The following is a 21,245-nucleotide window of genomic DNA, read 5'->3' as shown; positions in this document are numbered from 1 at the left end:
CTTACTCTTCCGAGCAGCTACTGGTATTTTGCAACATCATCTGAGCATGATGGTCCCATGTGCAAACTGCAGCCAAACACAGGATAAAAGAGACATCTCCTATCTCAAAGATGTCATGGCTTTAAATAAAGTCAACTTGTGTGCATCTGTATAACCAGGTCAGCAGAAATTGTTCCATCCTTGACAGGATGCTTCAATCAGTATTTCTACAGCGGTATAACACAGGGCAGAAAACCCACAGTTCCTTGCATCACATGTGCCACTCAGAACTTGACAAGGATCTTTGTGAACGACTAGCATATGCTGTTTAAAAGCAGCACGTCTTGCGTTTTCGTACAGTATCTGTTTCAATAGTGCTCCTATGACCACACCACAGGAAAATCAGAAGTTCAGCTCAGGTTTTTGCTACCACGTCTAGTATGACTGCAAATACTTTCATTTTAGACCTATGTATTTAGTCAATAATCGAAACACTGCAGTTTGCCACTGGCAGCAAAAAAGGAATTACTTTTATTTGTTTCTGTAAAAAGTATGCTGCAGACTACTGATATCAGACCATACCTTGTAGCTTTTTTTTTTTTTTTTCCCCTCAGCTCCCTCCCTGGCCATATTTAACCTATTCAGACTCAGTCAGCACCTTCAGCCTAAAAGAGCCTTTTCAGTACTTTGTGATATGGCAACACTTTGGAACTAGCTAAATGATTACGGAACAAACGGACATACACTAATACTTCCCTTCTAATTTTCTAAAGCAGATGTTGCCTGGGAACTGGCTGGGCTTCAGTATGCTAATGGTATGTGAAAAGTGATCATCTTTTGCATGCCTTGTTTTTGCATTTTTTCCTTTCACTTATTGAACTGCCTTTATCTTCGCACATGATTTTGTTTCTCGGTTTTCCCTTCTGATTCTCTCCCACATCCTGCTGAGGGGGAAGCGAGTGAGCAACTGAAAGGTGGGGTTTACCTACCAGCTGAGGTCAACTCACAACAGTCTGAAAAACAGCTTAATCAGCCAATGGACTATTCATGATGAGCTACTGCACATACCCCAGCCAAGCACTCCCAAGCCATCTATCATGGTAGTGTGCGAGTCTGTGCCCACCACACTGTCTGGATAGTAGTAGCCGTCCTGATCCATCACCACTCTCGCTAAGTACTCCAAGTTCACTTGGTGGATGATCCCTGAGCCTGGTGGAACAATCCTCATGTTTTTAAAAGCCTGAGAGCCCCACTGAAACAGAAAGAAGTGGATCAAAAGTTTTCAACACACATAAGCACTGGAACAAGTTTTGTTCGTTCCATCTTTGGATGTGCAAATCAGATCAACTCTTTCTGTACCTTTAAGAACTCAAACCTTTCTTTGTTCCTTTCAAATTCCAAGTCCTGATTCTTTTGCAAGCTGTCTGATCTGGAAGTGAAAAATAATCAGCTGTCAGAAAAGAAACAAAAAGTGTCCACCTGATATTTATGTACGGTCAGATATACTCAAAAAGTGAAAGAAGAGTTATTAGCTAATTTAAACATTGATCAATCTCATCTTTTAATCTCACCCCAGCTGTAAACTACAGGCAGTTATAGTGTAGGTTGCCTATAGCATTTAAGAAGTCTTAGAGGTAAAACCTGAAGTTTGGTAACAACTCAAACACTGATCTGCATATTATATAGGTGGTAGGCCTGAAACTTGTAGTTTGGGAAGACCTAGACTACGCATTACACCATTGTGAAGTTTTCAAGACGTAAACCTAGAGAAATCAGCAAAGTAGTAAAGGGAGCTGGAACACAACTGCCATGCAACTTTGGTTAAACAGAGGCTATCACTGGTAAGTGACTGTATGGTTCTTCCTGAAGCCCCCCTGTTTCTATATGGACAGTGCTAACAAACTTTCCACTTACAGCAGCTCCCTAACTTAGGGCTGAGGTGTTAGAAAGAACTGAAGCATGGGGCTGGCCAATGTTGTCTACGTATATGCAAGGCCCACGTAGACTCAAAATAAGGTTAAAACAAGAAGTAGTTATTTGCAAAAAACTATCTAAATAGGGTCCTGGATAGTAATGATAACATAAAATGAACGTTACTGTAATACATAGAAAAAGGATCAAAATAATTGATTTCATCCTGTGGTAAAGATGAAATCATACCTTGTTCAGAAAGAAACACACTGTTTCCCAAGTTTCCCTGTTTCCCACTGTTTCCCATCTTAAAAATTATGCAGATGCCAATTACAAACCAAAAAGGTTAGGCTTTTAGTTTATTAGATTGGTGTTAGAATGCCTATTACCCCAGAGATCAGTCTGGAAATTATTTTTAATTTTGTGTCTATTTCTAAAATCCTTAGTGCTATGTTAAGATTTAGATACAACACTTCTAACGAAAACTAAAAGGAGTTGATTTTTGACAGCAATGTATGTCAAAATTTTTTCGCCTTTTCTCTCTCATCAGCCATGAAAGGGCACCCATGAATTTGTATCCTTATGAGTCTACAGTTTTAAAAAAAAGATAAGAAAAGGTTACATTTAAAATCTTTCTTTCTTCTATGAAGTAGATTTTATGATACATTTTTGCTCAAAAGTTCAGTATTTTTACTCTGAAGAGGCCTTGAAATATTGGCACTGACAGAATGTTCTTTATGTTCTTTAATTTCCACCTTCTATTACTTTTCTTCCTTGTAATGCCATAATTTAAGTGGCCTGCTTCAAAACCATCTCATACAGAGCGAAATAAATACACGGTATTTTAGCAGACCAACATACTTCAGAAGTTTGGAAAATGGAAGGAAACCACCAGGAAACATGTAATTGCAGGATCCGCTTTGAAGAGTATTTTGGGAGGCACACGTTTACAGACCATGGAGGTTAAAAGGACCCTTATGTATTGTATTTACTTGCAGGTCTAGTAAGTGTTTGTCTGTCTCTTGCATACTGAAGAGTCATTAGCATTATGCTTTCCTGTACTTTTGGGGACCATATTAATCAATGTGTTCTCTGTGGAGGTATTAAACTAGCAAACAGCTGGGTTAGGGCAGCTCAGGTCTATTCCTATATTAATAAGGAAGAAAGTAGACAGTCTTGCTTGTCCTTTCCAAAAAGGCCCACAAGGTCAAAAAGTGCATGTGGAAAAAAGTTATTTCTGAACAACTAATAATAATGCGATATTATTATGGAAAATTGTGATCACCACAGGTCTGGACTGTGCCTGTTTCCATTAACATTTATTCCAGGCTTGTGCTACTTAGGAATGCTCTACAGAAAAAAAAATAAAAAATCCATTTTGTTCACAACAGCAACACATACAGCAGTTTAACTTAATCACTTGCTAGGGTCCAAATGCTTCAGTATCACCAATTACACTATCAGTAATCGGAACTAGCTTCCTAATTAACCTTAAGAAGTAAGAGTGAATTTGTGTCCTTACCGCCTGTTAAAATCAACCTGGATGGAGTGATCTATCACTAGATCAGCAGGACAGATAGGATTGATTTTTTCAGGGTCCCCACCAAGTTTCTTCATAGCATCACGCATTGCAGCAAAGTCAACAACAGCAGGTACCCCACTAAAATGAAAGAGAATTAGAAAAGGTGAAAATCTTGAAAAGAAAATAAACAAAGACAAAACAAACACAACCCAGGTCCTGAGACTCAGAATAGACATCTACTGCCATATATGAAGCAAACCATAGCCTTACCCTAAGCCTTGCCATCACTACTCTACTGCAGAGATGGTACCCTTGGGAAGATGAAGTCAGAAGAATAGAAGAGACAGAACTGTATTTACATCCTGAGCATTGTAAAAATGAAAAACTAAAACCATAATTAAACCAAAAAAAACCAGAAGCATTTTAACATGCTTGGCTGGGACTCTGGAAAACTAGTCCTAGTCAGCATTCCTTTGGGACCTTGAACTGGTTTCTCTTCTTTTGCTCTGTTCCTCTCTCCTCTCCAGTCACGTAAAAAATAATAATAAATGGGGGAGGTGGAGGAGAAAACAACAATACCCTTCCTTCCATTCTCTGTTTCTTTAGCTGATTTTAAGGCAAGGACCACCTCTTCCAAGGTATGTGAAGCACAGGAGAATCTTCTCCCTATTTAGAGATGTACATGCCGTACTTCTGCTAGTTTCACTGGCAAAGCAGGGTATCACACTCCTTAAATTACAAAGGATGTGACTGCAGAACACCTTTGCAGAATACCTGTATTTTCAAAAGTGCATTTCAGTTGGGAAACCCTCTTGCATAACAATGCATCTGATTTTGCTGATGGCTAACTCAAAAAAAAAAAGCTGTCTGTGTTATGTGCACTTGCAGCCCAGAAAGCCAACCACATCCTGGACTGCATCAAAAGCAGCATGGCCAGTAGGATGAGGGAGGTGATTCTCCCCCTCAGCTCTGCTCTCATGAGACCCCACCTGGAGTGCTGCATTCAGCTCTGGGGCCCCCAGCACAAGAAGGACGTGGAAGTATTAGAATGAGTCCAGAGGAGGGCCAGGAGGAAGATCAAGGGGCTGGAACACCTCTGCTGTGAAGACAGGCTGAGGGCACTGGGGTTGTTCAGCCTGGAGAAGAGAAGGCTCTTGGGAGGCCTCACAGCGGCCTTCCAGTACTTAAAGGGGGCCTACAGGAAAGATGGGGAGGGACTCTGTGTCAGGAGGTGCAGTGATAGGGCAAGGAGTGACGGCTTTGAACTAAAAGAGGGTGGATTTAGGTTAGATATAAGGAGGAATTCCTCACTTGGAGGGTGGTGAGGCACTGGCACAGGCTGCCCAGAGGAGCTGTGGATGCCCCATCCCTGAAAGCGTCCAAGGCCAGGCTGGATGGGGCTTTGAGCAACCTGGTCTTGTGGGAGGTGTCCCTGCCTGTGGCAGGGGGGTTGGAACTGGATGGGCTTTAAGGTCCCTTCCAACCCAAACCATTCTATGGCTCTGTGATACGCCTGTATGGATCTGGCATCATTCAGTATCCTATGGAGAACAAGTTTGTGCAAGAGCAGCCCAAAGGATCAAGACTTTGTTTTGAACTCATTATAAGGACACTATTAAGACTTTTAACTACAGCAGAAACAATGCAGGAAGAATCACAGAATGGTTCAGGCTGGCAGGGACATCTACAGGTCATCTGTTCCAACCCCCTTGGTCAATAAGGGCCATCTACAGCAGGCTGCCCGTGCTTCAGATTATCTCCAAGAAGGGAGACTCTACAACCTCTCTGGGCAACGTATGCCAGTGCTATGTCACCCTCACAGCAAAGAATTGCTTCCTAATGTTCAGAGAGAACCTCTTGTTTTTCAGTCTTTTTGTCCTGTCACTGGGCACCGCTAAAATGAGACTAGATCCATCCTCTTCATACTCTCCCTTCAGGTACTGATATATATTAATAAGATCTGCCCTTAGCCTCTTCTTCTCCAGCCTAAACAGTACCAATAAAGAAAAAGCTTTGTAATTCCTGCAGAATTTTAGTTTGAAAAACCTGAGTGTTTACAGAAAAAAAAAAAGGCAAAAACAGGCTCCGTGTTATCTAGCATTGACACAATTAACTGCTTAGTAGTTTGAAGAAGGTTTTTTTCTGTCCCAGAATATGCATACACCAAGAAAAACAGCAGATGCTGTATTATGCTTCCTGGCTGGATTTGAGGGAGGGCAAGCTTGGGAGCAGGTGAGAGGAAGCGTTATTTTGCCAGCTACAAACATTATACAATTGAAAAGAAACAGATACAACATCCTTCTACATTTGTACCTGAACTCAGCATACTTGCAGAGCAGTCAGATCTAGGAAATTCAATAATTCTAATCCAGGATCTGTCAATGTAATTGTTGTATGTCTTCTGTAAAGCTGGCAAAGACTGCACTTTCCAAAAGCTCCCTCACAGGGGCATGTTCGAGAGCTTGTTTTTGAACACAGCTGCTCTGCAGACTTAACAGGGAGAGTAAGGGGCAAAAAAGAAACTCAGTAACAAAGGGAGCAAAGTTTGCTTGTAAGTTTGGCTTCCTCTGTACTCGATTTTTTTTCAAATATTAACAACAGCCGGTAGGAGGAAAAAAAAAAAAAAAGGTAGGAAATCAGCACTTTTTTCCAACTGAAGCTTTGCCAGTTTTTCCAAATGTCTTCAGAATTTGACCTGTGTTGGGCCTTCGGGAAAACCAGAAGGTATGACAGTTAAGACACATTACTGTTCTGAGGAATAAAATCAATTCACATCTTAGCAGCATGGGGCTTACCAGAGATGAACGGAAATCTCTCTTTCTGTACAAAAGTTCAGGGCAAAGGTACAAAGGAAAGTGGATTTTCATACTGTACTATATATTCATACTACATATTTTTCAAATACTGGATTAAAAAGAGTTAGAAGTTACCGTTCCACCTGAAAATTGGCTTTCCACAACTATCAGGGACTATTACACACTGACATAGGGAAATTAACACCACTGCAATACAAGCACCTTGTTTTCAGAGTCCATTAGGTAGAAATCTCAACTGGTATTTCTGGGAAAAAGCAGACACTTATTTTTTCTAAAGCAGAGAAGTCTTTAAAAATATATATTTGGAATAATACTGATTCAAAATAGAAAATAAATGATGTGGGTTATAAATGAGAATTGAAAAGGGTAAAATATTGAAAGCAAGAGCCCCTGCAAAATATACCAGAAAATAAATAAATAAATAAAAACTAACAGTGACCTTTTAACCCTGAATTCCTTCATTTGGATGCAAATTTATCCATCTCATTTTCTCCCTTGCCATTTTTCAAGAATTTCATAAATATACTTATTTCTCCACCCCAGAAGTACTTCATCTAGTGCTTTTAACACAAGTGTTTGCCTCCCCAGGTGCTGTCTGTTTGTTGTATAACATCCAGGAAAGATGAAAAAAAATGCCTGTTAAACATTTAATTGCTATTCCTTCCTTTAGCTCACCCTCTCCACCCCAAGCTGAGCACTGCTGGACTTTCAAGAGCCCCTCTTCCTGGCTTTGGAGATCATCAAACTCACGTGAAGTCTTGGAGAATAACTCGTGCAGGCTTAAATGGCACTTCAACATTCTTGTGTTGCACGACTTTCCAATTGAGAATATTCTCAACATCTTGCTTCTTCACGAGGAACTCATCACAGTTACGGATTGCTGCTTCCAAGAGGACTCGAATAGAAAATGGCAGACGTGCTGCATGGGTAAGAGGCAATTAACAAATTAAGCTTTTACATTAGGGACTAACTTTATAACTAAACAAGCATAGACTTCCATGCCCAGAGCAGATGGCTCCTCTGGTGCTGTCCTCAAATTCTGACGAGGCTTTATTCCAATTTATCAGACACCCATTTCTATCTCCCAGCTTTGCCAGGAGATCAGTGCCAACTGACCCGTTCCACTCAACTCCTACAACAGATTAACTGTTGTTGTTCCTTTGAGACAGTAGAAAGTAATGGTGAAAGGACTGCTTCCCACTGCTCTCCCTGCCCTCCACAGTGACTCTACTCTGGAAACAGACTGTGCTCACCTAGTTTTCTCTACAGTTTCTTCTCACTCTTCGCACTGAACACAGAAAACCAAAGTTTTCTACCTGGCAAAGTGGAAAGCACACATTTGATGGTCTAACCAGTTTCTTTTTCTCCAGAGATGGAGAATGAAACTGAACTGCAGCAAGACTGTGCATCTGCTGATCTTCTAGTTCAAGTCAGAAATACTTATATAAGATGACACAAAATATTAGAGCAGTCCTGACAGCTCTATTGCAAGCAACAGGTGTGAAGAAAAAATAAAAGCTTCTCTGCCCTCCCTTTCTTCATTCACTGTAATAACAGCTGTTTGATTTTGTCTCAGAGTATATCAATTCAAAAATCCGAGAAGTCTGTCCTAACTTTCTATCCAGGGCTCCCCAGACACAGAAGTCACTTAGTCAGAAACACTTGTGGAGGCTTTTTTGGTTGGTTGGTTTTCAATTCCACTACACCCAGTTGCTAAGTTATTCCATTTCTCTTCTGCACAGTGAAAATTACACCTTTTTTTTTTTTTTTTTTAAAAAGAATCTGGACATTAGGATCGGAATAAATCAACTGGTAATACCATATAGGTATTTGCCTGTTTCTTCAGACTCATCTCTGCTTTTAAGAGACAAAGTCCACCATAAATTCATTCCTCATTTACACCCTGTCTGAGCTTGCAATGGATATGTATTGCTGACATTCAGAGAAAACATTCCTCCTCTTCCAAGTTTGTTTCCTGAATTCTCCTTAATCACCTGTTTCCTCTTCGAAAGAGGAAAAACACCCAACACAGATAGCTGTGTTATATATGCTATAGATACTGACTCAGAAAGCCAGTGGCATGGATTGTATTATTTCTACCAGTGCCACATGGAATATACCTGAGTACATTCAGGTAATGCCAGAAGACTAAGAGAAAAAGCCTCCTCAGAAACAATTATTCTAGCCTCTATTCTTTCTTCCTTTTAAAGCTGAACAACCCTTCTGGATGATTTAGTCCTGTCAGCGTTAAGTCCTTTCCAGCCTTTCACAGTGGCAGGACAGTATATGAAAAAACTTGCTCTCTTGGTTTTGGCTAGTCCTCCTCATTCACTCAGGACAAACAAGACTGCAACATGCAGTTTGTGTGCACAGCATGTTGAAAAAAATAATTGTCAACTTGCCAGCACTTCTGTAATCCTAAATTTCCAGAAATAAATTTTGCTATAAGTTTGTTTTCAATAAACATTTCTGAATACATTTTTCTCTCCATGACTGTACAATCAGAAACCAAGTAGCATCCAATGTTGCAATGTCTCTTTCTCAAGTACTGCTCATCAGTGCTAACCAAATGCTTTCTTTATGTTGTCAACATACCATATCTCACATCTTCCAATTTGGTCAGATTAAAGAACTTCTTCAGGGGCTGTTTAGGGTCTAGCGGCTCCACAATCCGTACAAAAGGGTTGCTCATGGTTATTAAAGACACCTAGTGTCCCAAAAACACAAAAGAAAAAGAAAAAAAATCAGAGCCATTTTCACAGTATCTGCCCACATAAAAAGGACATGTTCCACAATCCCACAAAATATATGTCCCACGTGCAAAACCTATACCAGACAAAAGGTACTGCACAGACTACATTAGTCATGCCCTTTCCCCACAATCTACTTGAAACATGCCCTCAGAGATAGAAGGTCTGCAGGAAGAGCATTGTAAAAACATACGATAAACCATGTGGTTTAAAAAGGAAGCTCAAATTTCTGGACTGACGTTGTCTGCATTATCATCTTCTTGGGGCTACTTCTAGATAACCATTTGTGCCTCTGTGATCCAGAAACCACTACAACAACATGGTCCCGTTTCCTAAGTGGCAGTAGTCTAAAGCTGAAGAGACAGGCATCTGCATTCAAAATTCAAGCTGAATCAAACAGAAAACATGATGCTTTTTACTTGAGCCTGAAAATGCTGCACACTAAGACTACAAACTCTGACTATCTGAGAAACCAGGAGTCCTCTTGATTTCAGTATGAAAGATTCACTGGAGTCCCCACAAAAAAAGAAAATTAAAGCTGACTCCACTCTAAACATCATTTCAGTTTGAGACTTCTTCTTAATGTCGCTATCCTAATGGTACAGTGGCCAGAACCCTCCATTGGGACCTACAACTTCTAGGATTACTTACACACATTAAACTACACAGGAATATTCCCAATATCAAGGCCATCTAGCATAGAAGGACTGGAATTAGAAATTTCTGTCAATCTCCAGAAAAGTTGGTTGCATGCAAAACGCCTACTGAAACAGTTCCTAGAACACCAGCACCTGAACTCTACCCAGGGCTCTTTTGGGAGCACTGCTTTAGGCTAACATATGCCTGGGAACAAGCTAACAATTTAACAGTAAGGACAATTTTCCTCCCCTGGCCTGGAAACATATACAGATTTTTTTTTTTTTATTTTTAGAAAATATATAACCAGACCAATTGCTATTTCCACAAGACACTGCTCTCATCTTCATTCACATAAGACTATCTCTCTTTGCCTCAGTTTCTCAAACAAACAAAAAAAAACACCACAGTTTGAAATGCTCATCCTTGCTTGAGACTGGTGTGAAGGACTGCACAAAGACCAGTATTTGTTAGTTACAGTGAGTACCAGGACAAGGAGTGCATTAGTTTATTTCACCCATCAGTCTCATTAACCATTAAGGAAATTCTAGTATGTGGAATATGTTTATGGAGAATTTTTAAAGCACTCCAGCACAAATCACATCCCATGTACTTCCAAGACAACAACCAAGTTAGAGGTGAGGCTGGGACGGAGATAGCAGAGATGAGGACAAATGAAGGTCTGGGGTGTAAAGCATTAAGATACCATAGAAGAAAGGACAATTTCCAGCATTCTGCCGCACAAAATAAGGGAAATTTTTTGAGAAAAAAAGTGAGTGCCCAGAGAAAGCAGAAAGGTAGGAAAATGAACAGATTGCAAACACCAAACCAACAGAAGTTAAAATGAGGCACTGTTTGCTGCAAACTATACACTTGTATCTGGAAGTTCACAGAAGCTTCCACCTTTCAGAGAACAGTGTTTACTCCTAAGCATTCACAACTTACTCCTTTATTGCAGAGAAATCGAAGTGATTTTTTGTCCCTGCATTAGGTCAGAGACCATTTCTATTATGTACTGGATCCTGTATTGTGTCCCTAAAACTCCAGCTGCTACATGTGTGTTTGAATTTGTCCTATCATGAAACAAGTGGGCCTAACATACCACCTCTCACGTTCCTGTCTACAAGTTATTCTCTCAGATTCCTCATCCCAGTTTTGCAGATACCAGCCCCTTATACAATCTCATCCAATTTTGGTTTTCTTCTTTGAACAACATGAATTACTCAGGTATTCCTCTTCTGAAGCAAACCCTGTCCTTCTAGGATTGAGCATGACTGAAATAAACTGCTTCCTTCCTCTCCTTGCAAGCTGTGCTGCTGCTGAATTTTATTTTCTGCATTCCAACCTGAGAACTTTATTTTATGCATACTCATTTCTCATGGGAAAGCTGAAGGGCAGCTGAAGATAGGAAACTCTGAGGTATTCCCTGACAGATGTAGCAGATCTTCAATATGACCCTAACAAGGCCACTGTATTTGGTTCGCATATTCTCATGTAAGTATAAATTGCATCAGCAACATTCCTCTTTTAAGTCAGTGTCTTGTCAAACCTGTGCGAGTTCAAGATCCTATGATGGACACTTTATTGACTTGTTAGCGTTTCTTTGCCATCATCAGCTAGTTGAACAAATATACCAGACTGGAGGTCACCAAGGCCTACACACGTGTTCTCTTCTCTGGCTGACCGGCCAAAAAGACATGAGGAAGCAACACTTTGCAGGTTGACTCCACCAGCAAAACCTTAAGTAATCACTGCAATGGATACAGATTAACTCGTGATTGCGGCACAGAGTATTTATCCAGGCTGTGCAGACACTGAAAGGTAAATATGCAAACAGGTTAGCCAGCACCTGTCGGCGGAGGACTGGTTCGGTGCGCAGGGCCACGGGCGTTGCGCATGGCCGCAGCTGAGCAGCCGCCCCACAGAAAGCACTCAATCTCCTGCCCTGCAAGGGGCTGGTGTGGAGGCCGCATCTGGAAGGGGATTCCTCATGCCAGCCCTCAGGAAGAGGGGTGCACGGACTCAGGGTCTTTGGGGCAACAGCCACAAGTCACCTGCACGAGCTGCACTGCTCACAGCCTTCGAAGACAACCGTAACCACAGCCCCAGCTTTCTTCTTCCACCCAGTCCCCTTCCTCTGCGTTTGTGCAGATCTGGACACAGAGAAAGGAGCAAGAGGAGCTCTGAGGTGTGACACAAAGAGGAGGATTAACTGAATGAGAAAGGAAAAGTATCACGAGCCAGGAGACTGCCACAATCCCAACGACATAGGCAAAAGCCGTCAAGCGTTCAGGTAGCTTCTTTCTGCCACGCAGAATCCATGTCTTTGTGACCACATGCTAAAAGTTGAATTTGGAGTAAGGATGTTTCGTTTCTAGGCATTAACAATAAAAATCTGCCATTTTTTGTAGCATGGCAAATTTCACTTTCTTCACTGGGGTGTTTTACTGAAGTAGTGACACCTTTCTTTATACGTTCCCCTCCAAATATCATCTGCCAAGACACCTATATTCATTACTTAAGTCTTTTCAAAGGGTTGCATGACTCGTATAAAGTGTACCAGGTAAACTGGCCTTACTTTAGCCCTCCCTGTGCTTGCTAATACCATTCTGCCAGCACTGGCAATCAGGTTCATATTAATGCTGGTCATCCTTTAATCCAAACTCCCCAACTATCGATGCTGTTACCCATTCAGCTTGTCATACGGATGTCGGTGCTCAGCGCTGTGCTAACTCCCTCCATCTCCTGTTGGAGAATATCTAGAATTTACCCACAGACTGCACATCAGCTCACCGCAGAGAAGTGTGGTTTCTGGCTTTCCTGTTGTTCTGGCTTTCCCAGATCCAGCTCTCTCTCTCTCCCCCACAGAAGCTAAAGTGCAGGATTCTTAGCATCAGCATGGAAATCATGAATACCAAGAGGGGCAAATTTATTTGGACTAGGTCATAGCTTTCCAAATATAAAAAAGGAAGCTGTTTTTCATGCATGTAACACTTGCCCTTCAGAGCAGAGAACAAACCCTGGGCTAAAACAGCTGTTCCATACTGTATCAGTGGATAAGACACAGGAAGGTTCAAATCTCTCCAGCAAAAAAATCTTGTATTGTGTTACTCTAACAAAGCATTCACACTAGCAAAATATGTGTACAGTAACATTCCTCACACCATCTGTATTGAGTAGGTCAGTACACTCAGCATTTACCATGAGTGCTCAGACATTCACTTGCAAGAAAAGACCTGGGCAAATATGGCCATGGGCTATACTGTGCATCCGGACCTGTGTGGCAGCCTGAAGACCATGTGGCTGGATGATCATCACATACAAAGTACACACAGCCCCAAGGGGACAGAAGGAAAAAGGTACCTGTATCCTCCTCTGTCTCTGTTTCTTTTCTTCAAAGTTAATCAACTAAATCAAATACATTAAAGGGATGATAAAGTCTCACGTGGGTCCTCAAAAAGGATTAAGACATGCAACTTAATTTCGCTTTCTTTTTAAAGAAAATTCACATGGGATTTAAACATATTCTGTGTGTGTTTTCACACTTCTAGTTTTCACATCTTTGATTGATTTAACTTTTCTGACAACATAAACCCAGTACTAGTCACATCACAACACCAACCGGAAAAGTACTAAGTTCAGTATATTGGGGCATAATTTAAAGCACGTTCTCAATTGACTGTGGATCCTGGATTCTGCTTCAGACCCCTTTAAAAGCAGCAGTGCAACCTGGAACAAACTCAACAAGCTGAAATATTAGTGAAACAGATGTAATTGAAAAAGCACCCTGATGTATCCTGCAGTTTTGCACTTGCAGAAGTTATCTCACGCAGACTGTAGAGAAGAAAGAGGTGCACTACTTATAGAAGAGAACCTGACGACAGATTCCACTTTGAATACCACTTTAGCATACTATTCTACTCTCTTTAGACTGCAGAAGAGCCTGAAAGTAAAAAGTGAACACAGCTAATCAGACTAAAAGGAACAATCTCTTCACCACTAAAATGTTTATATGTACATATTGAAACATAACTGCTCTTACTTTCATTTGTTGAACGAGATTAATACCAGAAACCATATTGTTCTGATTTTTTAGGGATCTCAAGGGAGACACTTATCTCTCACTATCCAGAATAGAAGAAAACCTTAGCATATGTAGTACTTTTTTGTAGTATTTTTATGCTGAAATATACATTAATAGCATGCTCTTTTGTATTACATGAGTATCAACAAAAGACTCCTGAAGAGTAATAATCACTTATTACTGAAGTGCCTGAGGACAAACCAAGAACGCACATTTATTTTGTTTGACCTGCAGAACGAAAAAAAAAATAATCCCTGGATGAGGGAATTTCTGTCTAAACTTCAGACCATAAAGTCATAACGGCTCTGGTCATTCGGCTAAAGTCATTCGGCTCTGGTGAGGCTGCACCTTGAGTACTGTGTTCAGTTTTGGGCCCCTCGCTACAGGAAGGACATGGACGTGTTTGAGCAAGTCCAGAGAAGGGCGACCAAGCTGGTGAGGGGTCTGGAGAACAAGTCTTACGAGGAGCGGCTGAGGGAGCTGGGATTGTTCAGCCTGGAGAAGAGGAGGCTCAGGGGCGACCTTATCACTCTCTACAGGTACCTTAAAGGAGGCTGTAGAGAGGTGGGGGTTGGTCTGTTCTCCCACGTGCCTGGTGACAGGACGAGGGGGAATGGGCGAAAGTTGCGACAGGGGAGGTTTAGGTTGGATGTTAGGAAGAACTTCTTTACCAAAAGGGTTATTAAGCATTGGAACGGGCTGCCCAGGGAGGTGGTGGAGTCACCATCCCTGGAGGTCTTTAAAAGACGTTTAGATGTAGAGCTTAGCGATATGGTTTAGTGGAGGACTTAGTGTTAGGTCGGAGGTTGGACTCGATGATCTTGAGGTCTCTTCCAACCTAGAAATCTGTGATACTGTGATACTGTGATAACGTAGGCACAAAACAGGCACAGTCATTCATCTTTTTAGTACTGATGCATTTCACTCAGGGAAGAACATGTAAACACCACCATTGTCTCTTTTAATCCATCTTTGGTTTCTTGGTTGTTGTCTTACAAATTATACAAAGGTGCCTCCATTATTGACAGGCAGGGATCACTTGCAACATCTACTCATAAAATTAAATATCTGGTGGCTTGACTGACTGAAACAGACCTTTCCCTGGACAGCAGCTACATCCTCTGTCCCCACTGGGAAAAACGACTTAGCACAGAATCAGCAAAGGAGCAATTTAACTTAGGTATCCTACAGGACACTAGAAGTGGTTACACTCAGCGAACGCAAAGGTTGAAGGCTCAGACCTGTAGGTATGACAGGTATCTGTGAAGAAACATCCAACTGAAAACTGGAAAAAGGGGGTGTGTGAGCTGGCAGGACTGCTACAATAAAAGTCCTTGCCTGATGATGGGAAAAAGGCAGAAGACACGGATCACTCAAGCCTTGCTTGGAAAATACAGCACTTACCTACCACCTGTGCTGAACCTGACCACGTCTCCACCATCTTCAATTGTGATCATCGTCCCCCTCCTGCCCCAACAAGCTATTATTCCCTTTAGTTTTGTCTACTCAACAGGTTGACATGTTGTGTGCACGCATCCATGTGTATGTGCATATAAAAATCTAAGGGAGGCTGCCGCAGAGCAATACACTACTGAGTTGTAAATCCATCACAACAATATTGAGCATGCAATTTCTGGCATTACTGAGAACTACACACAGCTAAAGAGCATTTCTGAAACTTCTGTTCACCAGCAGAAAATGAATGTCTACAATTTACATAGCTCTACTCATGGATTCAAATTCTGCTTAGCAATGGGCCTTAATTTAAAATGTTGATGACTCTATTTCTTTCAATTTACCAGAGTTTCAGATCTCTTAGCCATGAACCAAGATTTGGAAGGTAGCGGGAAGTGTCCATGCCCATGCCAGGGGTTTGGAACTGGATGGTCTTTAAGGTCCCCTCCAACGCAAGCTGTTCTAAGATCTCTTAGCAGGTCCATCAGGTAAGAAATTCTGTCCTGTTGGAATTGCAACATGCCCTGCATACACCTACCTTAGTTGAAAATATCCATGCTAAGCATGCTGACAGAAATGTACGTGTTTGATATGGAAAGACAGCTTCTCCAGCATGAGTCAGGTGTCTGCAGTAATAATTCTTTGGCAAGTAAATCCATCCATAATTCAAGACAGTTTAGAAAAAAAGTTAGTACAGATATTAGTGTGGTAGAAAAAATATTTGAAATATAAAGTTGCTTAAGGAAAATGTTTCTGCTATCTTGGCATATATTGAAAAAAAAAATGCCCCTGGCATTTGGACCAAGTTCAACACCAGTACACCACTACTGGAACAAGCAGTGTCTTGTTTTATAATGTATCTAGCTATAATTACATTTGTATGCACACAGAACAGATGAATACAGCTACAGCAGCAATAAACACAGGTTTCTTGTTCTGATTAAAAGAAGCTTTTACTATTTAACACTTGCTCTACCTGTGACAGATAAGGCCGCTATATAAGAAACATACAGTGTAGCAGCACTGATGTAAATCATCAGTAATGAGATTTCAGTGCTACCAGAGGCCTGAGAAAGAAAGAACATCTTTGTCTATCTCTATTACACAGAGAAGTCCACAGTTACATAGATCCTTAAAGAGAAGTCCACCAGCAATTTGACAACTGAGCAAGTATTCTCATGGTATAAACCACTTCATTATTGTGCACTGGAAGAAAATACAGCAATATGTAAAGGATTTTTTTTTTTTTTAAGACACTACACAAACTTTCAGGGTACCCTTTTCAACTTGTAGGCTCAAAAGGAACTTTGTACTGGAACACAAATGGGACCGTGGATTACTGACTTTACTGCTTGCTCCTAATGCCTAAACCTTTGATTGCAACACTAAAGTACATACTTACTCAAAACCACAATGTGATGTACTTCAAGCACACTGGAAAGGCTGCTAATTGCATATCCCTATAATCTACATAATTCACAGGCTATCATAAGCATTCTGAGAATTTCATGTCGTTAACAGCGCTGCAGTGCATATGCGGGAACTGAAAATTTAGTTCAGAGATCACGCTTGCGAAATCAAGGCTTTGGGTTTTACAGAAACTCCAGCTCCAAGTGAGCTGTAAGTTTAAATGAATGCTTAGTTTCAAGATGTGGATAATAAACTCAACTCAAGTCATCCCTCCAGAAAGCCAAATGTTACCTCCTCCTCCCTCGCTTGGCACAGTTAGTTCACTCTCTGCTCAAGGGACTGTTGAAACGCTTCTCTTGCGTGCATCTCACCAGCTTTTGATGACCCAGGCAAGCACACATATCTAGGATCCTCAGACAGCCTCTGGAATGCGATCTAACCTTACAGTTAAAAAAAAAAATCCAGATCCTAATTAAGCAGGCATAAGCGTTAAGGGAGCGCTGTGTCAGCAGACTCACCGCTGAGTGTCCTAGTTAAAAGTAGAGACTTTTTTTTTTTTCCTGCAGGAAAACAAGCAGTATTACATGTAATGACACAAGGAAGCCTATCTGGAGGCTACTGCTGAAAAATAAAGCCTAGATTTTTTTTTTATTTTTCTCCCGAAAGAGTAATGCTGAACTTTAACCGACTTCCTACCTCTGTACAAACTTGCTGCTCATTTCCCCTGTTAGCAGTTTTAGACTATATATTAATAAATATGCAGCATGGACTAGTTTTAACAAAGAACCAGCTTCCAGTGTTAGTAAAAAAAAAAAAAAATACAGGGGAACACGCAGGAACATGTTCCCACCAACAAGCTAACATGGAAGCACTGCAAGCAGGCTGGAAATACAGTATTGTAAGCATGTACAAATGCTTGGTCTGAAATTTGGTTTCAATTTCAGTATGCAGGATTAAAAGACATATTACTGGTCTGTTTGTTTCAAAAGGCTCGTGTGAAAGTTGGAAGGATGACTGCAGAAGTGCATGGGAAGTGGAAACTAAATGAGAGTAATGTGAATCGGCCCTCTTCTACTTGTTCCACTAGCAACACACCAGCCCTGTAAACTGCTGTTTCTGCACCCGTAGGACTCCTTCTGCGCAACTCTGACCTGTTCCAGAGCAATCAAAAATACGCAGGTGGAAGGAGTCCTTTCAGGATGAAGAGCTGATGAAAGGATTATTACTGTTGTGAAATAAATCTGGCATCATGGTTTTTTTCCCCCTAATTTTGAGGCCTTTGCACTCCGGAAATACTGGAAGATAGTCTTCTCACAATAAAAGCTGCCGCCTAGAATCTCAGCAGCTATTTGAGTGTTCATGTAGATTAATCAATCCAACTTTCAAAACACCTTGGTGTCAGTCTGCAAGCAGAACAACTCGGTATCTGATAACATTTCATCAGTTCCAACCAGCTGTTACCACAGCTTACTAGTCAAGCTCCCAGGGGAACAAAATTAAGTTTCCACCAAACATTTTTTTAATTCAAATGACTTTTTCAGAACGGTTTTCTGTAAAAAGGCTAGGGAAAATCAAAACTAAACACCCTATTTCACAAGCTTCTGGAGTCCTGACCCTAAAATTGTTGGATGTCCCAATTCCTGTGAGGATGTGCCAAATACCCAGAGGAAATCTTCTGAGCTAACCACTCCCCAGGCCAAGACTAAAGGCAAGAACCCTGAAAAAAAAAAAAAAAAGACTCATCTTTACCTTATCACTGTTTCAAAAGGAAAGGGACCACTCTTCAGTTCAGTCCCTTCCAGTGATCTGAAGTGGACCGTTACTGTGGCAAGGAAGAAAGCTTCCAGCTATTATGTGACAAAAGCCTGCAGTGAGAGTCTGTGCTGAAGAATACTAGTGAAAGAGATTTGCTGCTATTCTTACTATTTAAATACTAATAATCTTTATTCTGTGGTTTTCTGTAATCATTGTGAAAGCTCTTCCACAACTACAATAAAAATTTCATTAAAAAATAGCAGAGTGGGATTGTATCATTCATTGATTGGTATTCCATTCAAGGGAACCAGGAGAGGAGGAAAGTGCCAAATTACAAGTGTCATGTGACTAGAAATAGAGTTTGAAAGACCTACAGTCTTTGGTTCAGCACTAGTCTGCTATACTCATACATACTTTGTAAAGCATCCCTATAGCTAAGTGCTCAGACTCCTTCAAACACTGAAAAGCTTTAGGGGAATTTTCTCTATTTTACAAAGTCCAGGATCAGTAAAGTACTTTCCAAATAACTCCTCAAACACACCACAGATCCTGTACGGCATAAGAGTCAGCTGCACTTCCTACCCTATGCACATTAAATTCTTCCTATGTCCTTTGAAGAAGTTAACAATCCCCAGAAGTTTATTAGGACATTCTGATGGAGCACAATTGCTTTTAAGCAAAGCAGTACTAAATAAACATTCCAGTGTTAATATTTTTCTCTGGGGTGGTCTTCCTTTACTGCAGTATTGTGGATTGATAATAAGCCAGTCTGAACAATAGCAACAGACTGGAAAGCTCAGAGATATTAATTCAATTTCAAGTTTTGGGTGAGAGAATCCTCTGTTTTAGTCCAAGTTTCCTGCTGATACTAAAGCATACTGAAGTCCAGATCTCTACATCTTTCCCCCTTCTCGCACCTACACTAGCTTCAGAGCTGGAAACTAAATATCAAAGTACAACCTCCAGTTAATAAATAAGAGAGAGCCGCGGTGGTGTTATGAAACACAGCAATATACTGAACAGATATGGAGGGACTAATCTGGACGTACACCTAATCCAGAGGCCAGAGCACAGCATCTCCACGGCCACAGTGCCCAGCCAGGCTGGGCAACGCAAATACCTGCCTCTGAGCTTCAACCCCGACGGCTGCTACGGGGCACCTGTACCTGCAGAACCTCACCTTAACACAGGGTTCGCCCTCACCCCGCTCCTCCCACCCTCTAAAGCTTTTCCTCCATCCTTTCTGTGTCTTGCGGGTTTTGGAGTGGGTTTTGGAGGGGTTTATTTTATTTTCACTGCACAGCCGAGTTGCCGTGTGCTTTATATCCACGCTAAGCGCTCTCCTGTAGCGCTCAGATACCGCTTAAATATCAGTAGGCTAGGCCAGCGTTGTTCCAACAGACAAAAAATAACCAAACAGCTACACCAGGATGACGGTAGGGCAGCCTAACTTCTCCCCCTCACCCTCCTTCCCCCCAAAACAAACCCGTCCTCCTCTCAGCCCTGCCACCACAGCAGCTCCCGGCGGCACCGGGCTGCAGCCGGGCAGGCCCCCGGGGACCCTCCTCAGCCCCCCAGCACCCCGGGGACCCTCCTCAGCCCCGCTCGGCCCCGCCGCAGCCGGGCGGGTGCCCCCGGGCCGCCCGATCCCCGCCCGCCGCCATGTCCCGCGCCCTCCTCGCCACCCGACCGGGAAAGGGGGCGCCTCGGCGGCGGGGACGGTGGCTTCCAGAAGGGCCGAAGGAGGGCACGGCGTTCCCCGCCGAGCCCCGCACTCACCGGGGAGCCAGGAAGAACCGACCGCCGCTGCCCCGCTGCTGGCCTCCGGAGGGACGGGGCAGGGGCGGGCCGGCTCCGCCCCGCCGCCCTCAGGGCCGGCCGCGGCGGCATGGCGGCCGCCTGCCGTCGCTTCCCGCTTCCCCGCCTCCCCGCCCGGCATGCCGGCTTAGCGGGCCGGCCTTCTCCTTCCTGACCGGGCCTTTGTCCCCCGGCCGGCCGCCCGCACCCCGCCCCGGCCCTCGGAGAGCGGCCGCCCCGCTGCGGTGCCGCTCCTCAGCGGCCCCGGGCACAGCGCCCTGCCCGGGTCGGGTCAGGGCCCCGCTGCGACAATCACCTCACGCCCCTCGGGGGAGCCCGGCGGCCTGGCTGTCCGCAGAAGCGGCCTGTTACATATAAACCGGCCGGGATCGATACCGTGACGCCAGTACTGGAGAGGGATGTCGGGGACAGAGTGTCCTAAAGACTGACACGACACCATCACCACGGCTTAGTCATGTGGGGCATTTCTACGTGTCCCGCATGCCCGTGATAGAATGGGGTGCGTTTGGGGCCCGAATAAAGTCAATTAAAATGCATCTAATTCTAGGAAAAGCATTATATAAAGAAGAAAGAATAAATTAAAATGTATCTAACTCTAGTGAAAGCATTAGGTAAAGAAAGGGGGAGCTAAAGATCTGCAGGGATCGCACAAAAAGAGCTTACATGTCTCACACATCTCTGGAGAGCAGCTGGGAGAGTAGTGGCTAGGAGATCTGTTGCTTAACCACCAGCAGAAACTGATGGCCAGTAATGTTTTTGTTGTTTTTGATGGTTTGTTTTATTTTTCCCTGAAGAAAGTTCAGGAGGTGAAGAACAAGCAGGGCTTCTTGCTGACACTGCAGGTGAGGAGCAGATCTCAGATGCTGGAGGTGATGCAAAGAGTGAAAATGGAAGCGCTTTTCTCTGCTGGAAAAGACTGCTGGAACCTATAAAATGCCCAAGATGGCTTGTCTGGTTGTCAGCCGGTTGGATTTCTGCACGCTGACCTGTGCTGACAGATCCTCCTGCCTACACACTGTCCAGCTGGAACACGCAGACCAGGGAAAATCAGTGACAGGATCTCAGGGTCTAGCAAAGAAGATACATTATTGGTTGTTGCTTTTCCTTCC

General features: G+C 42.7%; 1 protein-coding gene across 3 annotated transcripts in view; it reads right to left on the bottom strand.

Moving 5' to 3' along the window:
* ACO1 (aconitase 1) overlaps window positions 1-20,587 on the bottom strand; it is a 37,911-nt gene extending 17,324 nt beyond the window's left edge. Inside the window, exons 1-7 of one of the 3 annotated variants that reach the window (XM_083816511.1) lie at window positions 20,098-20,126; window positions 16,855-17,003; window positions 8,824-8,935; window positions 6,979-7,147; window positions 3,413-3,550; window positions 1,339-1,408; window positions 1,048-1,231 (exon numbers count right to left, since the gene is read on the bottom strand). In XM_083816511.1, the coding sequence (XP_083672637.1) occupies window positions 1,048-1,231; window positions 1,339-1,408; window positions 3,413-3,550; window positions 6,979-7,147; window positions 8,824-8,920 (658 nt within the window). In that variant the 5' untranslated portion in view covers window positions 8,921-8,935; window positions 16,855-17,003; window positions 20,098-20,126. Of the gene's footprint in view, window positions 1-1,047; window positions 1,232-1,338; window positions 1,409-3,412; window positions 3,551-6,978; window positions 7,148-8,823; window positions 8,936-16,854; window positions 17,004-20,097; window positions 20,252-20,431 lie in introns of those variants that run through there. The other 2 variants (XM_083816509.1, XM_083816510.1) reach the window with 2 other exon arrangements.
* Between the last annotated feature and the right edge of the window lie 658 nt (window positions 20,588-21,245).

Source organism: Anser anser, assembly GCF_964211835.1.
Source record: "Anser anser genome assembly, chromosome: Z".
Lineage (NCBI taxonomy): Eukaryota > Metazoa > Chordata > Aves > Anseriformes > Anatidae > Anser > Anser anser.
This window is presented reverse-complemented; position numbering and strand designations above follow the sequence as displayed.